The following is a 26,382-nucleotide window of genomic DNA, read 5'->3' as shown; positions in this document are numbered from 1 at the left end:
GTTTTCACATTTAATTGATTTACATTTAATTGAAAACTATAATAGATAGAATGAATCCAATATATGCATATGAAAGCTGAATGTTTGAGGAATCCAGAAAGTATAGATACATTCCTGTGCTCTTATCGATATTGCTGTAATACGCGTTCAAAGTTGAAAAATTGAAATAAGAACGTTCAAAAAAGCAGTGTTTTAACATTTGATTGATTTACTCGAAAATTATAATAGATAGAATGAATCCAATATATGCATATGAAAGCTGAATGTTTGGGAAATTCAGCAAGTATAGATACATTCTTGTGCATATTGCTGTAATACGCGTTCAAAGTTGAAAAATTGAAATAAGAATGATTACATACTTTTGAGGGAGGCGTAGTAACATCAAGTTTGGAAACCACGGGAATAGACTATTATGCATGAAGAATATTTAAAGTATAGTTTAGTCAGTATACACAGCAATCTTAATAAATATATCTTTGCAATATAAAATATATAGAGCTTCGATCAGTGCGGATTCATTGTAGAACAGTTTGAAATTTGAATTCAGGAAAAAAATCTAAGAAATGAGAAATTACACAATTATATAAATAATAATAAAAAAATAGAATGAACAGGTTTATGTCAGGTTTTGAAGCATTGAACTTAAATTGTCAATCAAATAATAATAAACATAATTTATTGTACAATTGCTACAAATTCGATAGTCTTATTCATTGAAAAGACTATTATCCATGCAGAATATTTCAAGTATAGTTTAGTCAGTGTCCACAGCAACCTTAATTTGGCCCTGCCTAGAAAGGGCTATTGACTACAGACTTTCTGCCCTTCTCATTCGATTGTAATTAGTGCATCCTCTATTATTACTTGATTTTTCTCCTTGTAATGATGATGCAATTGATTTTCATACTTTTTATTTTAATGCAATAAACAAGTACTTTTTATTGCAAGTATGCTAGAGATGTACATGGTAGACAAAAGTAAATGATTGTTTTTGTGTTTGATAAATGATTTTCTGGAGTCGATCCTCTTACCGCGTCGTAAGTAACACGAAGATGGGATAATCGTGGTACTTTTGTAATTTAAAATTTTCGCCGCGCTCACATTAGAATTCATATCTGAGTCGCTTTAATCCCGGGGGCGCTTGTCCCGAGGTGCGAACTTGGGATCTGTATCAGGTGTGCGTTTCGGGGATGCCTTAAAGTGGAACTAACGAACTGATCCTGGGCAGGGTGAGTGAGAGTGGAATTATCGCGCGCACAAGGAGAGCTGCTGCCCTTCAGTGATAAATTGGACTCCACTCACTCGCCTTCTCTCTCTCTCTCAATCCTCTATCTTATTCTCTATTTCTTTATCACTCACTCACTCTCTCGTATACATACACCCACCCACACTCGCAGTGGCAGGAAAACCCCAGGATCCGAATACATTACAGGATATATGGCTTGATTTCATTTGAAGCACGTTGCGTAACATCCCTTCACCCTCGCAATATATATTCGGATCTCTAGCGTTCCATCTCTCTACACGATTTTCTTTCTTTCTGACTCTCATTACAATTATTATTTCCATTCTTCTAATCAGCATTCTCCGCTGAAATAGACGCCTCTTCTGCATATTTTATATAAACTGTTATCTGTGTGTTCCTCTCGCTCTTACCGCCCTCGGTTTTTCTGCCATTAGGTACACTTGCCGTCGACCTGATTTATTTTATTGTCTAAGTGAGGCAATTCCAGTTTGCGCATTAAATTTATTAAAGGAAAATTCCGTTTTGGTGGGATGCCGAGCAACAAAATAAAATCTAAAATGAAAGGAAGAAGTGCGGCACGAAAAAAAGCGGAGCGCGAATTTACGCCCGCCTCTAAATTATTCATGGCGCCCTTCCGCTCTCGGATTGTATTACTAAATAACAACAACAGAACCAAAAAATATAATATAAAATGAGGAGGAAAGAAAAACAAACACGAAATACGTATAATACGGCAGAACCATAACCTCGAACTGCCGACAGCGCATGGTAACCAACTATTTATTATAATTAAACCGCAACCATTATTTCAGGCTCCGGCTTTAATCAAGCATTCCAATGTGCACTTTCGTACTTTAATACTTTAATCTTGCTGTGCTCCGTTCTAAAAGGACGGAACGAACATCTAATGTCTTTATTTCCATTGCTAAACCTCAACAGTGCAATTCAGTTTATTCAGTTCTTCAACTCGTTTACCTCAATTGCCTTAATTTTATATTATGATAAACATTTTTTTTTGTTCAAATGATTATAAACTAAGAAATAAATTTATAAGCTTCATGATATAAAAATCTCCCAATCAAAATAATAAATTTCCTGGAACACTATGACAATTACTTATAAATTGTTATAATATGTAAGTGAATGTTATCATGAAACTATTTTAATTAAATTTAAAATAACTGTCTTTAGAAATTGTGGGCTAGCAATTTCACTGAGATACGATTTAATTGCAGTTTGTACGTTCACTTGATAATTTTTTTTCACTCGACCGAACAGAGAAACAAGGAAAGCGGTGACGGCGAGAGAGGAAAAAAAGAAGAATTTATTTGGATGAAATATGGTTGGGAGGGTTATTATAAACAGTCGTCATAAATTAATTATATTCAAAGGAGCTCTCAAGTCTGCAGCTTGACAATGGTTATAAAAGTATGTACATCCGTTCTTACTTTGTGCATAAAACCGCGCCGGAGCTTCGCTCCTCAGTCGAAACGAGCAACATTCGTAACCGAGCCGACGTCTACGTATACATTCCGTGTCTACTTATTTCACGGCAAATATGAGAAACCCTAAAAATAACGGTGCTCCTTTCGCAGTGTGCAGGGGACGCGGAAAAGGATGTTCCCTAAAATGCGGCGCGAATCTACGGGAACTTGGAATGCACCCGGCAAGATGGAGCACCAGTCAAGCCAAATATTAATTACTTTGAAATGTTTATGAAAGCAATTAAATTTGTAAATGATGCATTCCCTGCGTTCCAGTAAACTAATTATTAACGTAACTTTCATCACATTATATAACAAAATAATAATAAACTTTACCTAATTAATTTATATTGGTACGTCAATTTTAATAAATAAATATTGTTGGGATAACTGCAAACTTCTTATAAGATGTCAAAATAATTTTAAATGTGTTCTATGACAAGTATTTATAAGACAATATTGTTTTTTAATTGCTTAATTGATAGATGGACCCTTAAGAAGGCTAATTTTGGTCATTAACCGGTAAAATTACTGGTAAATTTTGACAACATATACCGGTTATTTATCGGTTAACTTATATGAAACAAATTTAATTAATAATTATAATTATCTATTTGTACTTATCATATTATTTTATTTAAATTAATTGTTTTTTTTTTAATTTCATTTCAGTTTATCTTCAGTCAAGTATTCTGCTTTGTATTCGCATTATCCGGATCCGCCGTTCTGTTGGACTACAGCACCCAGGATTCCAGCATCCAGCCGAAGATCAGGGAGTCGATGAGACTGCTGATCATGAACTCCCACCACGAGGAATCCAAGCAGACCCTGTCCATAATCCAGGAAAACGTAAGTGTTCCACACCACACGTTGCTTCGAAATGAGACACATTCGACCCAAGTCAAGTTAACGACGGCATTTAATTACGTCAAAATCAAACAAGGATAGTCGTCGATGGGTGGTGACGATCCCTCCCGTCCTCAACTTATTAAGCGTGGATGCGAGAGCTCTGTTTTTGTTTAGATTACGTTTCCCATCGCCCGTCAAACACTAATGCATATTAACTCTCCAATATGTGTAAGCCCTCGCAAACAGCGAGCCGTCGAACGCATTAAATTCGCCTCCACCGGAATGATTATTTAATGCAGCCGAAAAGTTCTTTCGTTATCCGACCCACCTCCAGTCGCCGTCCCGATGAAATTACTCCATCCACACACACACACTACGACCAACTATAATTACACATAGTTTCTAATATTATTAAAAGCTTTTGTTGTTTACCAGTTCCGATGGGATTCAACCAACAGCATTAATAATTTCCGAGTATTATAATTCGTCATTCATTAGAGGCTTCCGCTTCCATCGCATTCCGTAATTGCTTGGCATTTTGTTGCTTAGATTACGATTACCGTAGTCTTTTGATGGCGAAGTTCAAATACAATTTACGAAATGCATTTCACAAAACCACACTAAGCAGATTTTAATATGACACAAATATATGTTTAACAACTATTTATTTAATGGAATACCAATTATCTATGTAATAGCTTCAAGATTTTAAAGAAAACAAGAAACTTAAATGAACGTTAGAATTTATAATTTGTTTAAGAACTAAATGTATAAGTTGTATACAAATGTATTCTTTTATTATTCACAACTTCTTCCCAACGTAATAAAAAAATACTAATTTACCATTTTTTTTTAGTTTTAGAGCACATTTTTGAATTTGAACAATAAATCGTAAACTACTTATGTTAACATTTAGTAGTTTATATAATATTGATGAAGAGTATAGTGTATCATGTGAGAAAAGGGGACAGAGTATGAGTATTGCGGTTTAATTTTGAGATTTACAGTAAACTAATTCCATGTTTGGCCAAAAGTGTTTGTTATGTAAATGATGGTGTTGTGGGGTGAGGAACCGTGTAAGTTATATAGTAGCCGCGAAGGATGGACGTTGGAAGGTAAATAAAAGTACATTCGATCTGATATATTGATTTACAAATGGATGTGTAATGGACAACCTCCGTGGAAGCATTCCCACGGGAGAATTATAGAAGCTCCTAGAAAGTACGAAGGTATCTCTCACCCTCGCGTATATATATATATAGACAGATACCCACGCAAGCCACTGTAATATCAAATATTTACCGGTGGAGAGGAGATATTAGCGTGTAGGGTCGAAGGAAGGGGCGGCGCGAATCATCTTCAGGACGGTGGCTCATTCTGTTTGAGGTTAAGATAAAGACGTGCACCGCGGGGATATCCACAGTTACCACCGAGGGTTTAAACCCCATTACCCTGTGTTTGGTTAGACCGCCGGATGCGCCGTACCTTGCAACCCCCACATGTAAAATTTGTAAATATGTGCGCGCAGGAATACGACCAATTACATCGCTCTACATAATACACCAATTTTCCTAGCAATATATTTACTTTACCCAAATTAAAACTGAATCTGCTACATCTTTCTACCTGAAAGAAAAAAATAACGAACACAAACAAGAAAAACCTAACAAAATATTGGTTAACATAATAATGTTATATTACAATTTAATTGATATTTATCTGTTTTTTTAGTGACATAAAGTATCAATTTGAATACAATTAGTTTTAAGAGATTAAAATATTGCTTTATTAATTAGAAACATCGGATCGGAAAGAAAATATATAATACATGTACTTTTAATGTAATTGAGATGTATTTATTGACGGAATGGAAACAGGGTGGGACACGTCGGTTCATTTCATTTAGAATGGTCTGAAAGTAGTCCAGACTTGGGTAAACTAGCACTTCCGGTATATCACATACTCTCAGCTGCTGCGTAAGCTGAAGATAAATATTGGCTCTTTTTGGTGTTATGTGACAGCTCTACCGCAGCGCTTTTCCCAATATATAATATATAAAAGGAAAAAAAAAGGAAAATGACACACACACAGAACGGAAGAAGAGGCGAACGTGAAAAAGCATGGATAGAGACAGTGTGGGAAAAAAAAAGGGCGTGAAAATTGAATCAAAATTTCCAATATCCACGCTATTACATTTGTATTGAAGTTACAATACTCAATTACATCAATTTTTCACATTTCGTCTTTGCGATCCATGAAAAAAAAAACTCTCGATGTTTAATAATGTAATTGTTTTTTGCAGTATTTATTTTATGAGAAAATAATATTTTATAGAGTGAGAAAGTTTGCCGCCTTTTGTGCGTGTATATTTAATATCTGTAATAAATTACATTTATTAATAATGTACAATTTTTATTAGTATTAATTTATAAGCAACTCAAGCAGAAACAATTTGCTTATAAAAGAAGTTTAATTATAATAAGAAATGGAAAAAACATTTTTCTTGAAGTTAATTACAAAATTTGATAGTTAAAAAAGTTTCTTAGTTCGTGGTGAAAAAGATCAATTGTTGTTTGAAAATGTTATTGAAATGTTTACTACTTTCAAACCGGTTATAGGAATTATTATACATAAAACATACTTTCAATTGGAATGCGATTTCTCTTATATTAACTCTGTTAATATTATAAATTTATCAATAATTTGTATATTTACAATAGGAAATACATTGAAAAACTTATTTTTTTAACGCTGCGCTCGCTGTACTTTCTTTTGAGCGTATGTAATGATGCATGGATGAGTATACAGCGTCGGGTATACTCACTCATACCTTCCTTGGATGATGCAGGATTGGTTTGCAAAGAGGGGCCACGAAGTCATTAGATCTGGTGAATAGCGGACAAGTATTTGGAGCTCGTAAAAATTGCTAGAGAAGAATAAAAAAAAAGCATCATCCTCCACGTCGGCTTCTAATAAATTTAAGCCACCCTCGCTTTCAATAAGTATTTCTACATGGCTTCTCATATTTGCTTTTCGTTAAATTACGACATGGAATGAAGCAAAAAAAAAATAGAACGTGCAGAAGATGGGGGGGTGCAAGGGAAAACACGAGTGGGTTATAAAGGGCAGCGAGAGTGAGACAGAATGGGTTTGGAAAAAAAAATAGCATGAGCTCGGAATGGGATAAAGTGGGTAAAGGGACGGGGAGGTTGGGTGGTTAGATAGATAGAGGATGCGGACATAAAAGGGCGTAATTGATTTCAGCGTGGCACGAATTTTTCTATGCAATAACTTTAAAATTTAATTTAATAAAAAAAAAAAAGAGAAGATTCGCTCCGCCGCGCTTTGGTTCCGGAATGTTTTTCCATTGTCGCGGCGCCTCCGATGTCGGATATGCACTGGTAATGTGATTTTAACATTATTATTGGTAACTGGAGTTTTGATTGAAATTGTAATAAACTTAAAAGCGAATGCTGTGTGGGCTTTCAAAATCAATCGCAAATTGAACTGCGAAAAATCGCGCATTCATCCGGGGGGAGCAGGGATGTTCGCCCCCCCGTTTCGACTACTTTCATTTAAATTGGAATGTTCAATTCGCTTTATAATTACAGATCGGATGTTGCGGCGCCGACGGAGCCAACGATTACATTAAGCTTCATCAGCCCATTCCCAACACCTGCAGAGACACCGTCACCGGAAATCCATTCTTCCATGGTTGTACCGACGAGTTAACTTGGTTCTTTGAGGAGAAGACTATCTGGATCACCGGATTAGCCATGACCATCTGTTTCATGCATGTAAGTTTCTAAATCATAATACAATTTGTATTTATTTAAAGATAAATTATCTACCTAATGACTAAAATACAGAAATATTATTTAGTATTAATGTAATAACGTATAATAGCCTCTCAGAGCACTCAAATGAGCACTAATAACTAAGAGTGTTATACAGTTTTCATAAAATATAAATTAAGAAATGTAATCAATTCTCATATATTGTCATTTTATATCTTTTTATATATTCTACAAAGTGGATAAAATTGTATGTATTGAATACAGTTTTGTTATTATTATTTCATTCAACAAATTGATTATACAATTAAAAATGACATGAGTAAAAGACTTCGATTAAAGACTGATGTTCTTAAGCCAAATAAATGTCGTATGTTTTGGTAATTACAATAGAAAATAGCCTTATTCTTCGATGTGTCTGTTAATCTAGAATTTATATCCATTTCCATAAATCCTGGACCGGAAAAGTTTTGTATACATTTCCGGTGATTAATTGAAGGCCGACCCATTAAGTATTGTCCCAGAGCGTGTGTGAATGCACGGAAGGAAAAAAAAAGAAGATAATAGAAGAGGAAAATCCCGCAGACGATGGTGAATCCGAGAATAGTATGCAACGAGAGAATTCGCATGGCTCCATTCCGTTTTGCTTCCGGTGTCCGAGCACCGGGACAAAAAAAAATATTTACGACCGACCCGGAAGTGTAGTGTTGATGCGGACCTTCCTCGGGCTTAATTATAGATCCGCAAACTTTTTATTACTATTAACGCACGTGCTCGGTTTCCACAACACTGAGGACTTAGTGGGGAAAATTGCCCGAACGATATAATTAAAATAGGGATCAGGATTTTATCCGTGTTTGCCTCTGTGTAAAAAGGATGTATTCAGTGGGGAGGTGGACGCCTTCACACCGTACATTTATATTAACTACACCTGAGCCCATAGACAGTGAGGGAATACACCTAGCCAAGACAGATACCGTTCGATCCCGTGGGAAATCGTCGGCAAATTTCAGAAGACATTTGAGGGTTTACGTCTTCATTAAGTTACTATAAATGTCAATAAGTGCGGAGTTATCGGGACCTTAAATGTATACACACGAACGAATGAATTGCTACGATTGTGATCTTACCCCGGTCTCTCTCAGTGTTTAATTAAAGCCGAGCTTTGTATAATCGAGATGGGTTCGGCTGTATTATTAAATTTCTGTTTTCAGAAGATATATCTTCCATCTAAATATATATATATTTAGTAAGCAAACGTTTGAACCAGTTTCTATGGCAAGGTACCGAGGCTGCCAGTATTTGTTCGCTTCTAACCAATTTATAAATTGGTTATATTGATTTAGCATCCTCTGTCAATTCAGAAGACAATATCGCGAGGTAATATCCGTTATGTACGTTTCTGGATTCTCTTGATTAAAGCACGTAAAGGATATACATTACCAGGATACCCCACACAATCGTTACGCCACGATCTCCTTTTCTCTATGTATTGCTATGTATAGCTGTATACGTACCATCATACATAATCAACAGAAAATGACTGCATTTCCACCATCCGAATACAGATTTCTACCACATCATTACCAAAAATTACTTTTATTTCAACAATATAATTACATTCTACAAATATTAAATATTGTTTGTATTTACACACGACTTACTCAGTTGTTAAATTTTAAAAAAAATCTATTAATTAATCCATAATTACATACGATACTTTTATTTTATGTGCTATTAGGATACATAAAAATAATGTGAAATTGTGAATACACAAGTCGATGTAATTATTGGTTTAGTGCATATACGAGAATTATATACGTAATGCTTTAAAGCCAACAGAATGTTTGATTATAATCAATAGATTATTGTAGAGTGTGCAGTGATTGGTATAGAGACAATATTATGAATATTTAATTAATTTCACATACAGCCATTAGGAATTACCTTCATCATCGTGTAATATAAAATATTACCTAATTTACTGCAAATCTCGTAGTGTGGTTTGTGTGCATTGATTTAATGACAATGTTTGTAGTGAAATATAATAATTAATTAAAATATATTAATATACCATTTACTAATTAATTTAATAATTTACATATAGATGATTTTTAATATCATAATATGCATGTTAATCTCAATTTCTGATATACTCTAAATGAATAATAATCTGTAGCTATAAAATACTCTTATTCAGGGATTTCTTTTTATTAAGGAGAAAACTTTTTTTCCCGGACAAACATGTATATATTAATTGTAATTGTGTTTCTACTTCAGTTTGTGTTGATTTTTAATGTGTTTGTTTATGTATTTCATTACAATTGTTTTTATTTGAATAAAAGAGAACTAATTTAACTATACAAATAATATTGATTGTAATGAAATAACTTTTTATGCATTCATTAACTTTGTTTCTTACAATATTTTATTTAACAAATTAATATTTTGTGTAATAAAACTGTAGCATGGGAATGAAGTAGAAGTCAATATAGATACAAAAATATACTTGGATAGTGCGGATTCACTGCTAAAACCGGACTAATTAAGGACATAGGAAAACGTCGTAATTATATAAAAGAAAAAAATGAATAAGCAAATCATTTTATGTACAAATTTGTATCTTGTTCAATGTCCTTCTTATATTAGAGATTGTTGAATATTACAATTTTTTATTCGGTAAACTTTAAAATCTCTAGACTGTTGTAATTTGGACTATATATTGAACTGTATGATATTATACAAACATCATATAATAATGAGCAACGTGTAATAATAGGAGCGAGGAGTGAATAAAATAGTAGAATATATAAAGTAAATGAAAGTGGATCGGAAAGAAAGGTGTTCTAATTACGGCAAGCCAAGCCAGTAACGAATCTCCCTCAATGGAAACTTGTTTTTCCACGTGACCCAATTCCGTGTCCGCGACTTTCCACCCACCCTGCGCACACCCTTATACCGTACCACTATCTATCTCTTTCTAACTCGCCCTCGGAAATTGCCACACTGCCAATGCTTAATTTAGATTTATCATCCCCTAAAACCACTTGCGGTTATTCCTACATGTCACGCGACATCGGAAAACGAATTCCACGTTTTTCCACGTTTTATTTTTATTTCCTATCGAGCTGCATACTGCGTACTCAAATTGGATTTGCAAATCCTGCAGGGCTTCAATTTTTTGTTTAAACCACTCATTCATATACACGTGCATGCCCCAAATGTGTGTGTGTGTGTCCAAAAGCGAGAGTTACGTGAGTAACGATGATGCATTAATAATGTAATACATTTATATTAACTCATTAAGCAGACACATCCATCAAAAATTACACTAAATGGACACACAGATATTTAATGTCACTGTTTTTTTTTTATGTGGAGACTTTAAAACGCGCCAAATTGATTACGCGAATTTTCATCATTCATTTCGTGCTGGAATACATTTATTTTATATATATTTTTTTTTTCTGTATTTGCTTCTGTTATTCTCTTTTTTTTACTCTCAGCTTCTTTTTCCTTCCATTCCATCCATGACTTGTATAATGAAATTGAATTCTTAGCAGTTAACGTAACTGCGAGGTGGTGCGAGTGGGAAAGAAAAGGAAATGATTTTCGCAGATTGCCATTTCGGTGTGCGCCGTTCGGAATTTAATGGGTCGGTAAAGCAGAGAGAAAAAAAAAGAGTGAACGATGGAGGGATGGAGACGTTGGTACTTCTGAAATGGGATGCAGATTGATGCGAAAGTAAATATCATAATTCCAGATAACACGGAAATAAAAACACTTGGCGCGCACAAGTGTTGCTAAATTGGTGGAGGGTGGGCGATTTATTCCCATAATTACATTCATTCTTCGGGCACCCTGCAACGCCCCATAATCATTGCGGCCTGGATTGATGGCCATTTTTATGACCACCCCGGGATTCGGGCAAGTTTTTTAATTAAAACGGAATTTCTAAATATTTATGAACTTGCTCCCTCCGTGCCCTTTCATAAACATACATAAATTCGTATGAAACATATTTATTCTGTTCTTAAAATGCCCTCAGGCTAATTACATTCACTTGTTTACCATTTCAAAATATTTCTAATATAATTTGTTTGGAAATTGTTTCAAAGTTTTATATTTATCTTTCGTAATATGTTTGATTGTTTATGCAGTATTTAGAACACCGTCTTTCTATAGTTTTAATATAAATTTTATTATCTATATTTTACTAGTTTTCGCTTAAATGCGGTATGTTTACTTTACAAGAAAGTAATATTAGTCGTTTGTTGATGTTTGCTTGAATGTGGGAAGGATTGTAGAAATATCAGCAAGGTCATCATTTTGAAGTGGAGACACCGTCTTTTTATAGTTTTAATATAAATCTTATTATCTGCATTTTATTATTTATATAAAGAGAAACATCTTCCAAACTAATTTTCTTCAGTTAAATCTATATAGACAATATGTATAAATTTTAAGACTTACGACTATAGAAAATAGTCTGCTTTTTACTTTTACCTTTTGTATACTAATGTCAATTATTTTCCCATTCTTATACTTGATTTGTAGTAGTTATTCCTATTATGTAATAATATTTATAATTATTGTGAATTTAGTTAAAAAAAACTATAATTTGTTACATTTAAACTCATGTTTCAAGAATAAGTAACAGTCATTAAATATTTTTTATATTAATAGATTTATTTGTGGAAAATATGTTTTGTCATCGCATTTGCCAAGAATGATAAATGCCATCAATTTCTCATATAAGTTTATGAAAAAAAAAGGCAGGTGAAATATGGACACGCATAAATTTACACACGCATCCATTCTTATTACACCTGGAAGACAAGTTTACAGACAAGTTTTGGACAAGTAAAAATTGAGAGAAAAAGAAATGGGACGAAGAACGGAGCGAAACTTTGATGCCGGAGCAAATTGCAAAAAAGTTTCGTCGTCTGATACACACTATATATTTCAGTCTGGACATTGCACACGTATCCTTCAGGCAGCAGGGTGGGCGCAGGGACGCTGGCTGCCCCGACTACGTGTCTTATGAAATAGATAAATGTCTCAGTCGTATCAGGGGAAATTGAAGTTAAATTTTCCGCTTCGACCAACGGATGTAATTCCAAGAAGAAAAAGAACAGAAAATACAAGGGTTCGAAGAAGAAAAAAAAGCTTTTGTTTTCGCGCTGCTTAGGCATTCACAATGGTTACGTATAGACCGACATTAGTGATGGAACCATTTCTATTTAATTGAGAGCTATTACAGAATGAAGTGCTTCTTGCTCCATGTTACTGGAATTAACGTGCAAACAACACGAAATCTACTACTTAGGGATTCACCCCATCTATCGCTCATCGTGAAACGAATTATTTCAATTGTCAACGTTTATGTTTCAAAATAGCCATAAATATTTTAGATTATTCGATATTATTTAATTATCCAGTTTCATAATAATTTTCTATAAATTAATTTACTGAATACAAATAAGTAAATTAATTTATAGAAAATTATTATGAAACTATACTGAAAATGCATTTATTTACTTACTTGTAGTACATTTATTAACATTTGAATTATTTAAATATTTTGCTTATACAGTATATAAAACTATATTGTTCTACTTAAAGTATATTTCAAAAGTCTACAGCACTTTTTCTGCCTCTCATTCAAAGCTTATCGATCCTACTTACTATTAAATAGATTCACGAATCCAAGGATTTTACCTTTTTCGTTGAATTTTTGAATTGGTTCTGGTGAATTTCAAACTGGTTATAAAACAGGACGAAGACACATCAATCAGAATATACAATTCAATTGAATATAAAGAAACTCGACAATACTCATTATTTAGATTTGTTAATCCGTTTCAATGTCTTCATTCCAATAAATGTATTCTGTTTGTGTCGAATTTATGATGAAATACAAAATTACGTCAAGACCGAATTTCATAATTTAAGAATTGTTCAATTACTTAAAGAATTTAATAAGAATTATTAGACTTAATTCAGTCGTATCTATTCTAAACATTTCCTATTTAGAACACTGAAAGTTATCACATAAAAAAAAGTTTAAAGAAAAGTGGATGGGATTGTAGACTTCATAAAATGGAATTTATTTAAAATCCATATCAGCCGAATCCGCATTACATATTGGAAAAGTTCGATCTGATAAAACTGTCTAATATCTAATATATTTCCAAATGCGATCTCCGAAGAGATCCACCATCGACACATTTCCCCCGATTTTATTATAAAGTTCCGAATCAATACGCCGTTACATAAGTAAATCTCAAATGAGATTCTGACATCAAAAGATGATGGTAGAGGTGGTGGAGGGAGGACCATCTTTTGTCCGCTTGCTACCCTACATAATAAACATTTGCTTTCCACCATTTGACACATGCCGGCATAAGCAGAACAATTCCATTTCCAGGCACCTCCGCACGAAACAAAACAACCGCTGCCAGCAGCCAGTCAATTCGCTCCAGCAATAAAGTTATATAACGGCAGTTGCATCTATCGCCGAAGGCGCGAATATATATGGATGCGCCTCGTGTGGCAATCAGACGGCTCACGGGGTGCAGTTTTTTTTTATTGCCCCCGCTCGTAAATCGACGGCTGCCGTTCGGGTTTTAAGGACTTTCGTCCAATTTAATTGCAATCATCCTTAGTGAAAGAGAGAGCGAGAAGGAAATCTATATAGCGGATTACATCACTAAAGCCGACCGAGCGTCAGCAATATTTTCTTTTACGTCTTTCCTACTACCTCCATTTATTGCTGTATTTATTTATTATTTTAATGCCGAGGTACACCGGAAGGAATTTAATGGCCCCAATGTTGAATTACATTTGATTTTATTGCCAGCCACGTACCTACACACTTCACACGCTCATCTCCAAGATAGAATGAAAACGTTCAAAATAACTTAATATTCTAGTAATTATGCTTAAAATAATAATTAGTAATAGTGTTATTATATTTTATTTACTTTGGCTGTGTTTCACCAAACACTAATAAACAGGCGAATCTGAATGTGACATCACAATGAGAATTATTAGCGTTTCGCTTAAATGCGGTATGTTTACTTTACAAGAATGTAATATTAGTCGCTTGTTGATGTTTGTTTGAATGTGGGAAGGATTGTAGAAATATCAGCAAGGCAGATTTTGAAGTGGAGACACTTAACCATCTGAGCGGAAACATTTAAAATAACACAAATGTTTATAAAAGCAGACAAATTATCTTTAGCGTTTTCTTTAATTGAACATTTTATAAGTCGAAATTAATATAAATAATCTTTTAATGGAAGGTTCGTACCAGATCGGGTTTGCTTTCAAGATAATAATATTAGTCCGTTGTTGATGTTTATATGAATGTGGGAATGCTTGTAGAAAGGCAGATTTTTTTTTCAAGTGCAGACACTTGGCATTTAGCCATCTGGATGGGAAGACTTGAAATAATTTATATAAAAGCAGACAAATTATCTTATTAATTGTAATTTTCAGAGAGCTTTTTCTTTAATTGATCATGTTGCAAGTCGAAATTAATATAAATAATCTTTTAATGGAGGGTGGAGTTCGTACCCCATGGAAGGGAAGAGGTGCAACTCCGAGCATTTCAAATAATATATTACAACTGAAAATTTAATATTCGCAAAGCACGGTAATTGGATTACGGCAGTACCTTTGTTTAGCAAAACACCACTCTAAGAATATGAAATATTCAAGGAAGCGGTTTTCTCCTATTTTCGTGCCGGGCTTTTCCTTTTAACATTTCGCCTTCTGTTTTTCTTATTTCCTCTCGTTTTCGTTTTTGTTTTGATGCCGTCAGAGCGCTCACATATTTTCTTGCTCGGAGCAAACAAATTAGACGGAATTAAATGGAAGCAATATTACAGTGAAGAAAAGATGAGCAGTGCAGAGGGAAAAAAAAATGTAATTGAGTAATAAACCCTGTGTGTACATTGGGTATGTGTGTATATGTATATATACAGAGAGAAAGACTGAAATAATGCGGGGAAAAACGGTTTACATTATAATTTAGACACGGTATTAATATTATTAATGAAAGAGCGGCAACAATTTGGGAGATTCCCATGCGCGCAGCATAACTACTGCATAACTCTATAACGATTTGTCATGGCAGCATATCTGTTTAAGTTGCGTCGAAAATAACGCTTCCGGCGCAACCCATTATGGGGTGGAGGCGCCGGGGTTTTCACCCGTAGATCAATTCAAAAGTAGTTTAAAAGACCCTTGCCGCGTTAAGAATTGCGCGCAGACCGTTGAATCCGCTCTCTTGCGAAAATTCGTTTGGAATAAATGCGAAATGCGGTGGAAATCGATGGGAAACACCCCGGGTCTAATGTGACAGCAATATATATCAACAACTAGAGACCCTTTATGTCTCTACATGCAAGGCCGACTTGGAATGGACGTAAAAGGGAAAGGTTTTCACAAAAAGAGAGAGAGAGAGAGAGAGAGAAATACAAAATGGATCTGTACATTTCTGTACTTCCATTTTCAACGCCAAACTTACAACTTCACATTTATGTTGTCCAACAAGAACTATAAAAATAATTTTCATTCAGTTTCTGTAATTAATTTTATACACTGTTAATGGCAACAACTTTTTAGTTTTATTTCAATATTTTGTCTATTACTTATAGTCATTCAAATTATTTACTTTTCTAACATTTCCAAACCGAAACCATAATTAGATAAATAAAAACAAATATAACGTCTGGACTAGAGTTTTGCTCAGTACACCTATTTCACGCACACACAGCGCAAATCGTACAAGTTCCAATTTATTCTTTTGAACCGTTAAAAATCGACCAGTATTTGCGTTGCCTTTTCACAAACATTTTCACGTTCAATTTATTTTAATGCGCTTCAACTAGTGCCCGAAAACTTCCGAATAAATAACGCGACAGATGCAAATATCGAACCCATCCCACAAACCACGCGATGATTCGATGGAAATCCGTTCGAAATCTGTACGAATAACTAACAACGCGAGAGGAGTATTCATGCACGAAAGTAAGAATAATGCGATGGAAAACAAGAAAAGTGACGGAGAAAATACGTAGGAAACATATTTTCCGATGTTGTGATACGTGCATGGAAAATCACCGCATTTGTCATCATCCGGAATCCAGGAAGAGAAATAGATACAGGGGGAATGCACGGAATGTTCACTTTAAAAATTTTTATTCCAATACTCGTTCTCTCTATCAAATCTCCATCTGCGCATTCAATCCGTCTTCATCTCGTCCAAAAGCGCGCAATTCGGAATACGGATTTGCACGCCATCAATTCTCGCCCGGGAATAAAAAATAAAAATACCTTAACACAACCATGCAGACAGAGGCAGTCTCTCTGCACGTATATGTTTTTGTGTGTATGTGAATGTGTATACGCCACATACCATTAAATTTATAGATTCGCATTGAATTTTATTTTCTTCCGACGCAATAAGCTTTTAAATTATTGCATCGCGTTTTTCGCATAATCTCTAACAGCATGTTCGGCTCGGTTCTGGTATTCGCAAACCAACTGTTAGGGATTCCATTAACATATTGATAGCTCCATTTGAATTAAAACATGCTCAAATATCCACACTTTATGGTGGGTGCATTTTGATATTTAATTCATTTATATGTTACATATTACAAATATAAATATTTTTTAAATCGTTTATATATTTAAATTAATAACATTCTATATTTTAAGCGCAAAAGTACTTGCAACACTAGAGCTTTATGGATGTGAAGAGTAAACTTGCATGTGAACCCTCCAGCAAGTTATTATAAACACACACTGAACATTTCATTGCATTCAACATACTGAAATGGGAATGAAAAGATCTGGACAACATCGCTTGGTAAAATCTATTAGATACGTTTTTTTCGTATCAAAAAGGTTTACATTCTACGTAAATACCGACGTTGTTTTGTGTCCATCGTACATTTGTATATAAATGAGTTTCAGTACGTTGGGAGAGATTATTGTGGCAATATCTTTTGTTCCTCGACGGATTAAAATCCAACTGCGCTCGTTGACCTGATCTTGACACATCGGGAAATCCCCTGCGCTGCATCCGTGCGAGTGGCTGGCTAAGGGCTTTTGGGTCTTCTCAACCTACCTACCTCGCACCTTATGGAGATTACGTGAACACTGTGAGGTCTGAAACGGAATTGATTGGCCAAACTCGAAACGTCCCGGACGGTCGCCTACATTAATTAAACTACCAACAAACTTCAAACCCATCGAATTCGATACGCCATCTTCTTCTCTGTTTTATTGCTTCCCCATCGCATTTAGAAGATCCAACGTAGGAACAAATTTCAGAGTTTTACTTGATTCACTTTTACAAATATACATTTCAACCCTTTGTCGTCTGACGGTATTTATGTTACTATTTAAATTATAAAGAGACGTGAAACAGACAAAAATGATTTGTTTTGCAATTGGAAGCACCAAGTCTACATTCAAGTAATAATTGTCACTTCTGTTTAGATAATTATTTGTATATTGTAACGAAAAGTTTTTATAATCTAAATACAAAACGACCATTAAATTATTTATTGGTATATTTTACATATGCACATAATTCCGCGTATAGTAAATCATGTGGAAGCAACATTCGCTTTTGAAAACAATACAAATTGTCTTTGTCTTTTCATATATTTTTTTTTATGAAATAAATTATGAAACTCGGATAAACGTGTGGAAGGTGGTGCCAGTAAATGAATTGCACGTGACAAATCCCATGTAATTGTATATGAGATTCCGCGAGTCGGTTTATATATCTGGCAAAATCCGACATTAGCACGCGATTCGGCCATTGATACGGCGATCCGATAGAGCCCACATAAATATTTAGGGTTTCATAAATAAAGGCACGCAGTGTGAGGGCGCGCGGGGTGTGCAACGAACAACAAACGGCGGGGCGTTCTCGCTTTTTGACGTAACGACGAACCCATGGGGGGCGGCGGCGGCGGTTGTTGGTGTTTTATTTTTCGAAGGCATGCGATGCGAAAGTGCGTGCAAACGGGGGGCGGCCACGATTTAATTCATTAAGGATCGCCATAAACCATTTCACATAACACCAATTGAAAATCCAGATCTATTCACGCCAGAGTTTCAAACTGAAACCCAACGAATTTGAACTGCTGAAATATAAAAAAAATGGATTATAATGATGAGTTATATGAGCTTCAGAAGCCACCTTTGAGCAGAGATGCAATTTGATCGAAAATTCTCGTTTTATGACCTATTAAATACTTCTATTTATCATTTATTTGTTTGCTTATTATATTTTTATTTGTTTGTTCTAGGTTGTCAACGTGGCGATGGCAGTTATATTAATGCAAGCTCTTAGGAAAGAGAAGGAGGCATCTGATCCAAGGAATATGTAACCCACATATAAACACCTAAACGTACTGTAGTTTGGTTAAAAAAAAATGTTATAAAATATATAACTATAGTTCTTTTTCTACTTATAAATTATTTACTTGCTACAACATTGTTAAACAAAAAAAAATAGTATTATGTAACAAAATATATATTGATTTAATAAAACGATAACAACAAGAAAACGTTATGTGTTGCTTTATGTGAAAATAATTGGGTGTTAATTGCTGGCGTTCGCGTGGATCGTGACCGTAGCCGGAAAAACACATTTATTATTTAGGTGTTTCGAAAATGGGAGGACGCATTAAAACGTTTTCGAGATGCATGGGAATTATGCATTAATATTCGATTCCGTTTCCGACATCTCGCATAACGGGATTTTATGATTTTTGATCCGTTGAATATTTCACAAGGGTAGTTTGAAATGCGTCTTGCTAATAAAAAAAAAACCTATTCCCAAATGGAAACTTGCCCACAAGGACAGATACAGAAGTGTCTAAAGACACTTTTATTTTAAAGAAAAACCTCGCATGTCCTACGGTTAAATGCGGATTAATCGAGGAATTAAATACATATAAAAAAATAATCGGCACAAAAAGAGACTTGATTATGCAAAGGGTAAAAGTACTTAATCGGTAAATTTTTTACTTTTACAATATATGTTGGTGTATGTATACATTTACTGGTAAAAGACTAGATATATGACGCTTCTGCCAGATTTATACTTACATTTACCGTACAAAATTGGTAAATGTATTTATTATGTACTTTTCCGTAACATATACATAAATAATATTGTTTTAGAATATGTTTTAATCGTGCTGAATTTAGCTAATTTTAATAATTTTAAACTGGACTAATGGAAACCGGATTATAAGAGATATCTTCTAAAATCATTCATGTCATAAAACTAATAAGATTCTGTGAAATGTAGAACTTTCTTTTCGAAATGTGTAGGTCAATTTGATTAAGTTAATTCGATCGGTGTGCCATTCTTCCACGCTCTCAAATCTCCATTGACAATTTATACGGTTACGTTAACGAGTTGGTACAAAGACCCCGAAGTTCCGGGTTCATCTGATCGCGACGCCAATTTTCATTTGGACTAATTCGGGATCTAATGCTCTCCCAGCATCTATTTCCAAAAGCGGAATCTCGAAATACCCTCGTTATCACTCCACCCTCGCCATTTAAACTTTGTTTTACTGCTGTCCACACGCAAACGTTCCATCTTATTACAATTCTACACTCTCTATTATATTAAAACATACATTTCATTATCATATCAATGTAATTAATTCATATATAATATACTGAAAACATTAATATTATTGCTTCTAAACTAATCCCAAATTAATTTCTCATCGTATTTTAAAGTAGTTTCAACCCATTTCATAAGTTATGAGTTTTAAATATAGAGTTTGGTTTTGTTAAAGAAATTCAATTCAGCTGTTCACAATTTCTTGATAACGGTGAGATTTTTATTTGAAGATTATTGTTAAGTAAGAGAAATCATCATTGTTTTCCATTCTCAACACACTCATGAAGTAATACCTAATAAGAATATTGTATACCGCTACTTATAGTAATTGTATACAGGATAACGAAAAAGTATTAATTAAATCCCTGCTTCCTCGTCCGCATTCGCTAGATGATTTTCTAAATCTTAATTAACTAGAAAGTAAAAATACAATTTCTTCGCCGTTTTGATGTGCTTCTTTTTACTCGAAGAAATAGAAATTCATGCAACAAATACAGTGTTGCACAACTAACGTATGTAATTCTAGCTTCTAGTTTTATATAAACGTTTGTTTAGTTAGTTAACGAACATAATCCGTTTATAGAGGATGTTCGCTATCCGATTCGATATGAAGCGGATTTTGATTCAGCTCTCAAAGTAACATCAATCGGTCGGTAAGATGTTCGTTAACCGGATCATCCACTGTATATTCAAGTGCAATAGTTATATAATTCAAACTAAACAAAATCCTATTAGAATGGTTACGCAAGTTGCAAGTGTGAGAACTACATACTATATACATAAGCTATGTATAAACTTGTCAAGGTTACAGTTTGGTAAATGTATTTTTTCAAAAAGTCGATTAATAAAGCACACCTGTTCAATACATTTCAACTCCAATGCTATTACATATTCCTAATACATTTGTGTAACTATAATCTCGCACATATCAGAAGCACGTGTAGCATATATAACCATAACCAACTGCTAATATTTATGACTTTAAGACGTAATTTACGTATAATATTTGTACATTAATACTTGCACAAGTAATTGATCATTATTATTACTAATAATTGATTATTGTGCATTATAATTTATTATTATACATTGTTAAAATAATATATAATAATTTGTAACTGATTATTTTTGCGATCACGCACGTGTAATGACCACACGAATCGCTGAACTTTAGTGTACAAATTAGGTGTTAAGAAGAGGTCAGAATGGTAATAAATTATATATTTGTGTATACATTTTGAATAAATCAGTTATTATTACTCAAGGTAGTACTTTTTTTTTGGTAATTTAGGTGAACTAAATTACATATTTATGCTTTATTTGGAATGAATAAGACTTTAAATGTTTTTTTTAACATTAACTTATTTTATTTTGTCTTCATTTTCTTTATCTTTCTAACAGGGTTTTATAAATCTTCTGTATTCAATAAATTTCTAAAATCCTCTTCATCGTCATTTTCGAAAACTATTGATTTCTATCTGGATAACTTCATTACTAATTTCTTGGTTTTTCTTTTCTATTTCATGTACAACTTCTGGTTATTATCGCTTCGGCCATAATATTGGAATATTATGGATGTTAAATGGTACTTTGTTATATCGAATGTCTCGGATTATAGAACTTATCTTTTTAAATTTAAACGTAGTGTAGATGTAACGAATTTGTCGTTGAAATCTAAATATAAATCAATAGCATCAAATTAGATGTTATTTAAAAACTAAGAAAACCGGTAATTGCCTCGCATTTGAGGAACGTAGTTTGTCATTGCGTATTTTTCTACTTTGCTCCGGTATTTTTTGTTACTTGTCTGTTTTGTTTTAGATGCAATTTGCTTTCCCCGACTTTTTGTTTTAATGGAGTTGAGATTGCAATTTCATCTGCTTGTGTATATTCAAGGGATGTTTTTACTAAAGGCTATTTGCAAGTAGAATATTGCGAATACCTTTGCGCTCGCTTGTATGGCAATCTTTTGCGTATCGAACCGGATGCACATCAGAACTACTTCCATTAATCCGACGAACGGAAGCTGCACATCAAAACTCCCCCCAAACCCACACGCCTTTCCTCAATCTGGACACAATAATTGGTTTTTATCAGTATACAAATTTTATTATTTCCCACAATTTTCATTTCCACCTATTGAACAACGTAATTAAATATATCATTAAAATGCCGTTTAGGCTATGAACGAATGCAAAACGTACATGGATGAATTAGGGCACGTTCGGATATTATCTTTCAATCAGATTAAAATAAAATCTCTGGTCGCCAGTTCGATGATGAATATGTTGAATAAATTAATCAAAATTGGAATACGTTTCTACAGATTAAATTATTAACATAATCCCATCAGTTTTGGAAGCCCGAAATTGCAAATGCAAACATTAAACACTGCTCGATGTGTAAACACTTTAACATCAATTTTACCCTTACCCCAAAAACCGTTCACCCTCCTCCACTTCCCGTGTAATAACACATTTTTTTTAACTCAATTTTTTTTCATAATTTTTATTGGCAGAAAACATTTAAAGTTGATGTAGTGTAAATAGATCGATGCGAATGCGTAACATTCCGCGTCCATTATTTACGCAATTTTTTTTTTGTCCGTTTTGATGATGGAAACACATCACACAGTAGTTTTATTTTGTTTCATTTTGACGAAATATGGTGGAAATAAAAAAAAATCACGTTCAACATTTTAAGTTGTTTTCACCCCAAAAAAAAAAACGTGCGGAAATGCGTGTAAAACAGTGCGGGTATGTGTGAATATTAACAATTATTTTCAAACCCCGTGCACGCATGAACGTTATTTACGGGTCGCGTTATTCTCTATGTCGCCTCTAAAACGCAGTATTGATTGGACTTTCAAAATGTGATTCTATATGCTCGCAATTAAACCTCCATACGAATATCGTTCATATTAATATTCATAAATCACACATTTGCTGGTTATTTAATAAAATGACGGCCAAACTTGATTGTTTAAATGTATATATAGAGAGAGAGAGAGAGAGAAAAAAAGAGACAACTAATAATTAAGCGAAAACAACAACATGCAAATCAGCGTGTATTTCTATAAATTGAAACTGCCTGCATGATGCCTGTTTTTTGGAAGGTTTCCAAATTTTGATTAATGCACACCATCATTCCAGATTAGCACGTGTCCTACTCGCAAAATGTTGATGTTACATCAACCAAATTACATGCTTTTTATACAGCTTCTTTTTTTTTTTCGTTAATGATCTGGGCTATTTGTTACAATGCAAATACCTTGTTTGACATATATATCTAATTGAAGGAAGAAATTTATATTAATGTAAATACATTTAAAAATAAGCAATATTATTCATCTTTATCAATTATATATTTAGAAATTTCAAAACAATTTAAATATAAATTGAGCAAAGTACAGAAAATTATATTTTTTATAAAAAAAATTGATCGGTTTTCCCTTTATTTTATTTAGTTATTCGATTTGTTGAGTTTTGTACAAAAAAAAAAACATTAATTTTTTGAATAATATTACTAATTGTAATGAATCTTGCGTCAGTTTTGTGGCAAATTGTGTTGAGTTTCTGTGTATGTAAAAGACATTTTTTTTAAAATATTCTTAGTAACCCCTTAAGTGGTTGTGTCGTGTATATTCGTCATGGTCTCTTGTATTGCGTAGGGTTTATGACGAATATATTCGCATCATTAATAATATATGCATGCAATGTAATCATCCGCTTGTGGGGTAATTGAAGTCCTGAAAACAATAGAACCAAGTATACTAGAATAATATCATATCAAGTAATTTAGGGCGACTACAGCCGAGTCGTCCTACCCACGAGCTTGTGGGCGCAGGTTCAAATCCTGGTCAAGCCAGGCCCTTTGTAAGCCTTCCTGGTGCTTGCGGAAATAGGGCCATCGTTCATCACAGATGGACAGTCAAATGAATGAGGTTCAGAATATGGACCTTCAGCCAAGTTGATGGACAATGACAGTGTTAAGGATAGCAGCAGATTCACAGTCAAAGGAAATCGTGGAATCGTAGAGCATTAATATACTACTGAAGTTAACATAATCATCATAATGGTAACTATCCACCGGGAAAGATTATCCATTTAATATCAACCAAAAACTTAAATTTACTTAATGTTCACATTGATGAACAGATTGTGACTTAACAACTTGGACTTCATTAAAAAATATGATTGTTCACGACGATTCGTGTTTCCGTGCCGAAATAAGGCGTTTTTGAAAACGATTTGTCTGATTTATATTACTCTCAAATGGAGAGTGCGAAACGCACTCATTTTCTCACTATTTGTCTATCTCTGAAATTTTATTATTACATTGATTAAAGCATGTTTTTTTTACGCCGCTCGAAGCTTTATTATTTCTTTATTAATAAGCTAATGGAATAGGAGAAGTTTGTTTGATAAAAATTAATTTCATTTGATGAGTGGAAATGAAAGCAAATAAAAACCAAAGTAAATAATGTCTCGTTCTCTCTCTCTATCTTTCTATTTTTCTCTCAGCTTTGTATATACATATATAGCAGATTGGGTCAACATTTCTTTTGAGAGATAAATATATTGGCCAATCTCGCAGAAATTTTCCATCACGTACGAAGGAAACGGCAATCAATATCAAATAATAAATAGTGTACACGTTGTGTCCGATCTTGCATCGTAAATACAGATGTTGTAGACGTCCCACGCGAAAATAGTTTATTCCAGGGACTTGCACGTCCGCATTCAACTAAATGCTATCGAACGGATTCAAAAATGCATTATGTATATCGCTTTCTCAAACTCGATTTGTCAAAAATCAACAACAATATATTTAAGTTATGTTTAACACTTGTAAACTACTTTTACTAGTCTTAAAAGTCATATTACACTTAAAGCGTATTCAATTTAATAATAGTTATTTCATCAAATATCTATTGAAACGTGTAAAATATGAAATAGTTAGTGTGTAAATAATAAATCTGTCCATTAGATTTAGGTTCATTAATTATGATACAGTATAAAAATTACTAATTAAGATAAAGATATATATTGTTGGAGTGATATAATTTTAAAAAACTATTTTGGATTTAAATCCATGAAAAGCATTACGAATAAACTGCAAGCAGAGAATAAAAATAAACACGTATACATTTTTTTTGTTCACTGTTTCCCTTTGTGGAGTTATTTTTTTTTATCAGCGAACAAAAGAGGGGTTGATTTGTTTGTTTTCTTTTGTCGGACGCATTGTGCGTTGAATGCGGTAGTTTTATCTGCGTTTAATCGGTGAAAGAAGTGGAGATGTAATTCCCTTTTTAAAAAAAAAAAGGGCGAAGCCGGCGAGCTTTCCTTTCTTTTTTTTTGTTATATTTTCATTAAAATTTATATCGTTTTTAAAACTCGCCTCTCGCACGCATCTGATTCGCAAGGAGATAAAAAAGCCTAGCATCGATTTCCTCCCTTTTTTACACTCTGTGTATTATGTGCGTGAGGTCGGATAGCCTCCGACCTAAGAAGGAGCACGGGTTGCACATTGTAGGTAAACAGTTTAGCAGCATGCATGATCAAGATATAAATTTTAGAGGGAGCGTGCGGGAGACGTAATTATATCGCGACTATAAATAATAATGGCTGTTATAGTTTCCTAGAGAGTAAGAGAGAGAGAGAGGGAGGATAGGTTAGAAAGCGTGTAAGAGAGAGAGAGAGATATATTGTATAAGAGGAGGAGAAGGAGGTAAAAGGTGGAGTAGAGCAAGAAGCACAAATGTTACCTCCTTTAATTGCACCCCTATTTATCCTCCTCTCCAACTTTACTGCATAAGTTCAGAAACTCGGAGACTTAACAATGAATATCGACAGAAGAGGAAAGGTATACATATATATGTGTAGACTCCTATTTAGTTCAAAGTTGCGCATTTGTTCGAATGGGTTAGTTACGTACTTCAGAAGCGAAGATAACACAAGTGCTACTACTTATTTGATTTACGTTTTATTCCTATATTTTAGCTTCGCAGGCTCTTTATCTATTCAACTCAACTTACCACTCGCGGTTTTATTCAACTTCTTAATACTCTTTATCCTCCGACATCCTCGAACGCTGAATACGCTACCACCCCCCTTCCAAAATATATTCCAACTGAATCCCGCATACCTCACACTAGAGTGCTCAACAAATAATAATTAATTCGGATAATAGGAAGTCACTAGGAGGAAACAAATGTAGAAATCTAGTGTTCCATTAAATCTCCGAGCACTAGTTTTATTTCATTATGTCATATACATTCTCAAGTCAAATACGTTCAAGTGCGCACTTTCCTTACTAATACTACCAACAACT

The 26,382-nt window shown here is 33.9% G+C and overlaps 1 protein-coding gene across 1 annotated transcript; it reads left to right on the top strand.

Moving 5' to 3' along the window:
- Nucleotides 1–3,402: 3,402 nt before the first annotated feature.
- LOC108565643 lies at nt 3,403–18,893 on the top strand (the record flags this gene model as incomplete). The annotated part of the gene is given in 3 exon segments (XM_017925207.1): nt 3,403–3,579; nt 7,191–7,376; nt 18,713–18,893. Coding segments are annotated over 3 exon segments (444 nt in total), but the record flags the coding sequence as incomplete, so codon positions are not given.
- Between the last annotated feature and the right edge of the window lie 7,489 nt (nt 18,894–26,382).

This window comes from Nicrophorus vespilloides, unplaced genomic scaffold (assembly GCF_001412225.1).
Source record: "Nicrophorus vespilloides isolate i.1.1-1 unplaced genomic scaffold, Nicve_v1.0, whole genome shotgun sequence".
NCBI classification, from domain to species: Eukaryota; Metazoa; Arthropoda; class Insecta; order Coleoptera; family Silphidae; genus Nicrophorus; species Nicrophorus vespilloides.
The sequence above is the reverse complement of the archived record's forward strand: the minus strand, read 5'-3'. Positions and strand labels throughout refer to the sequence as shown.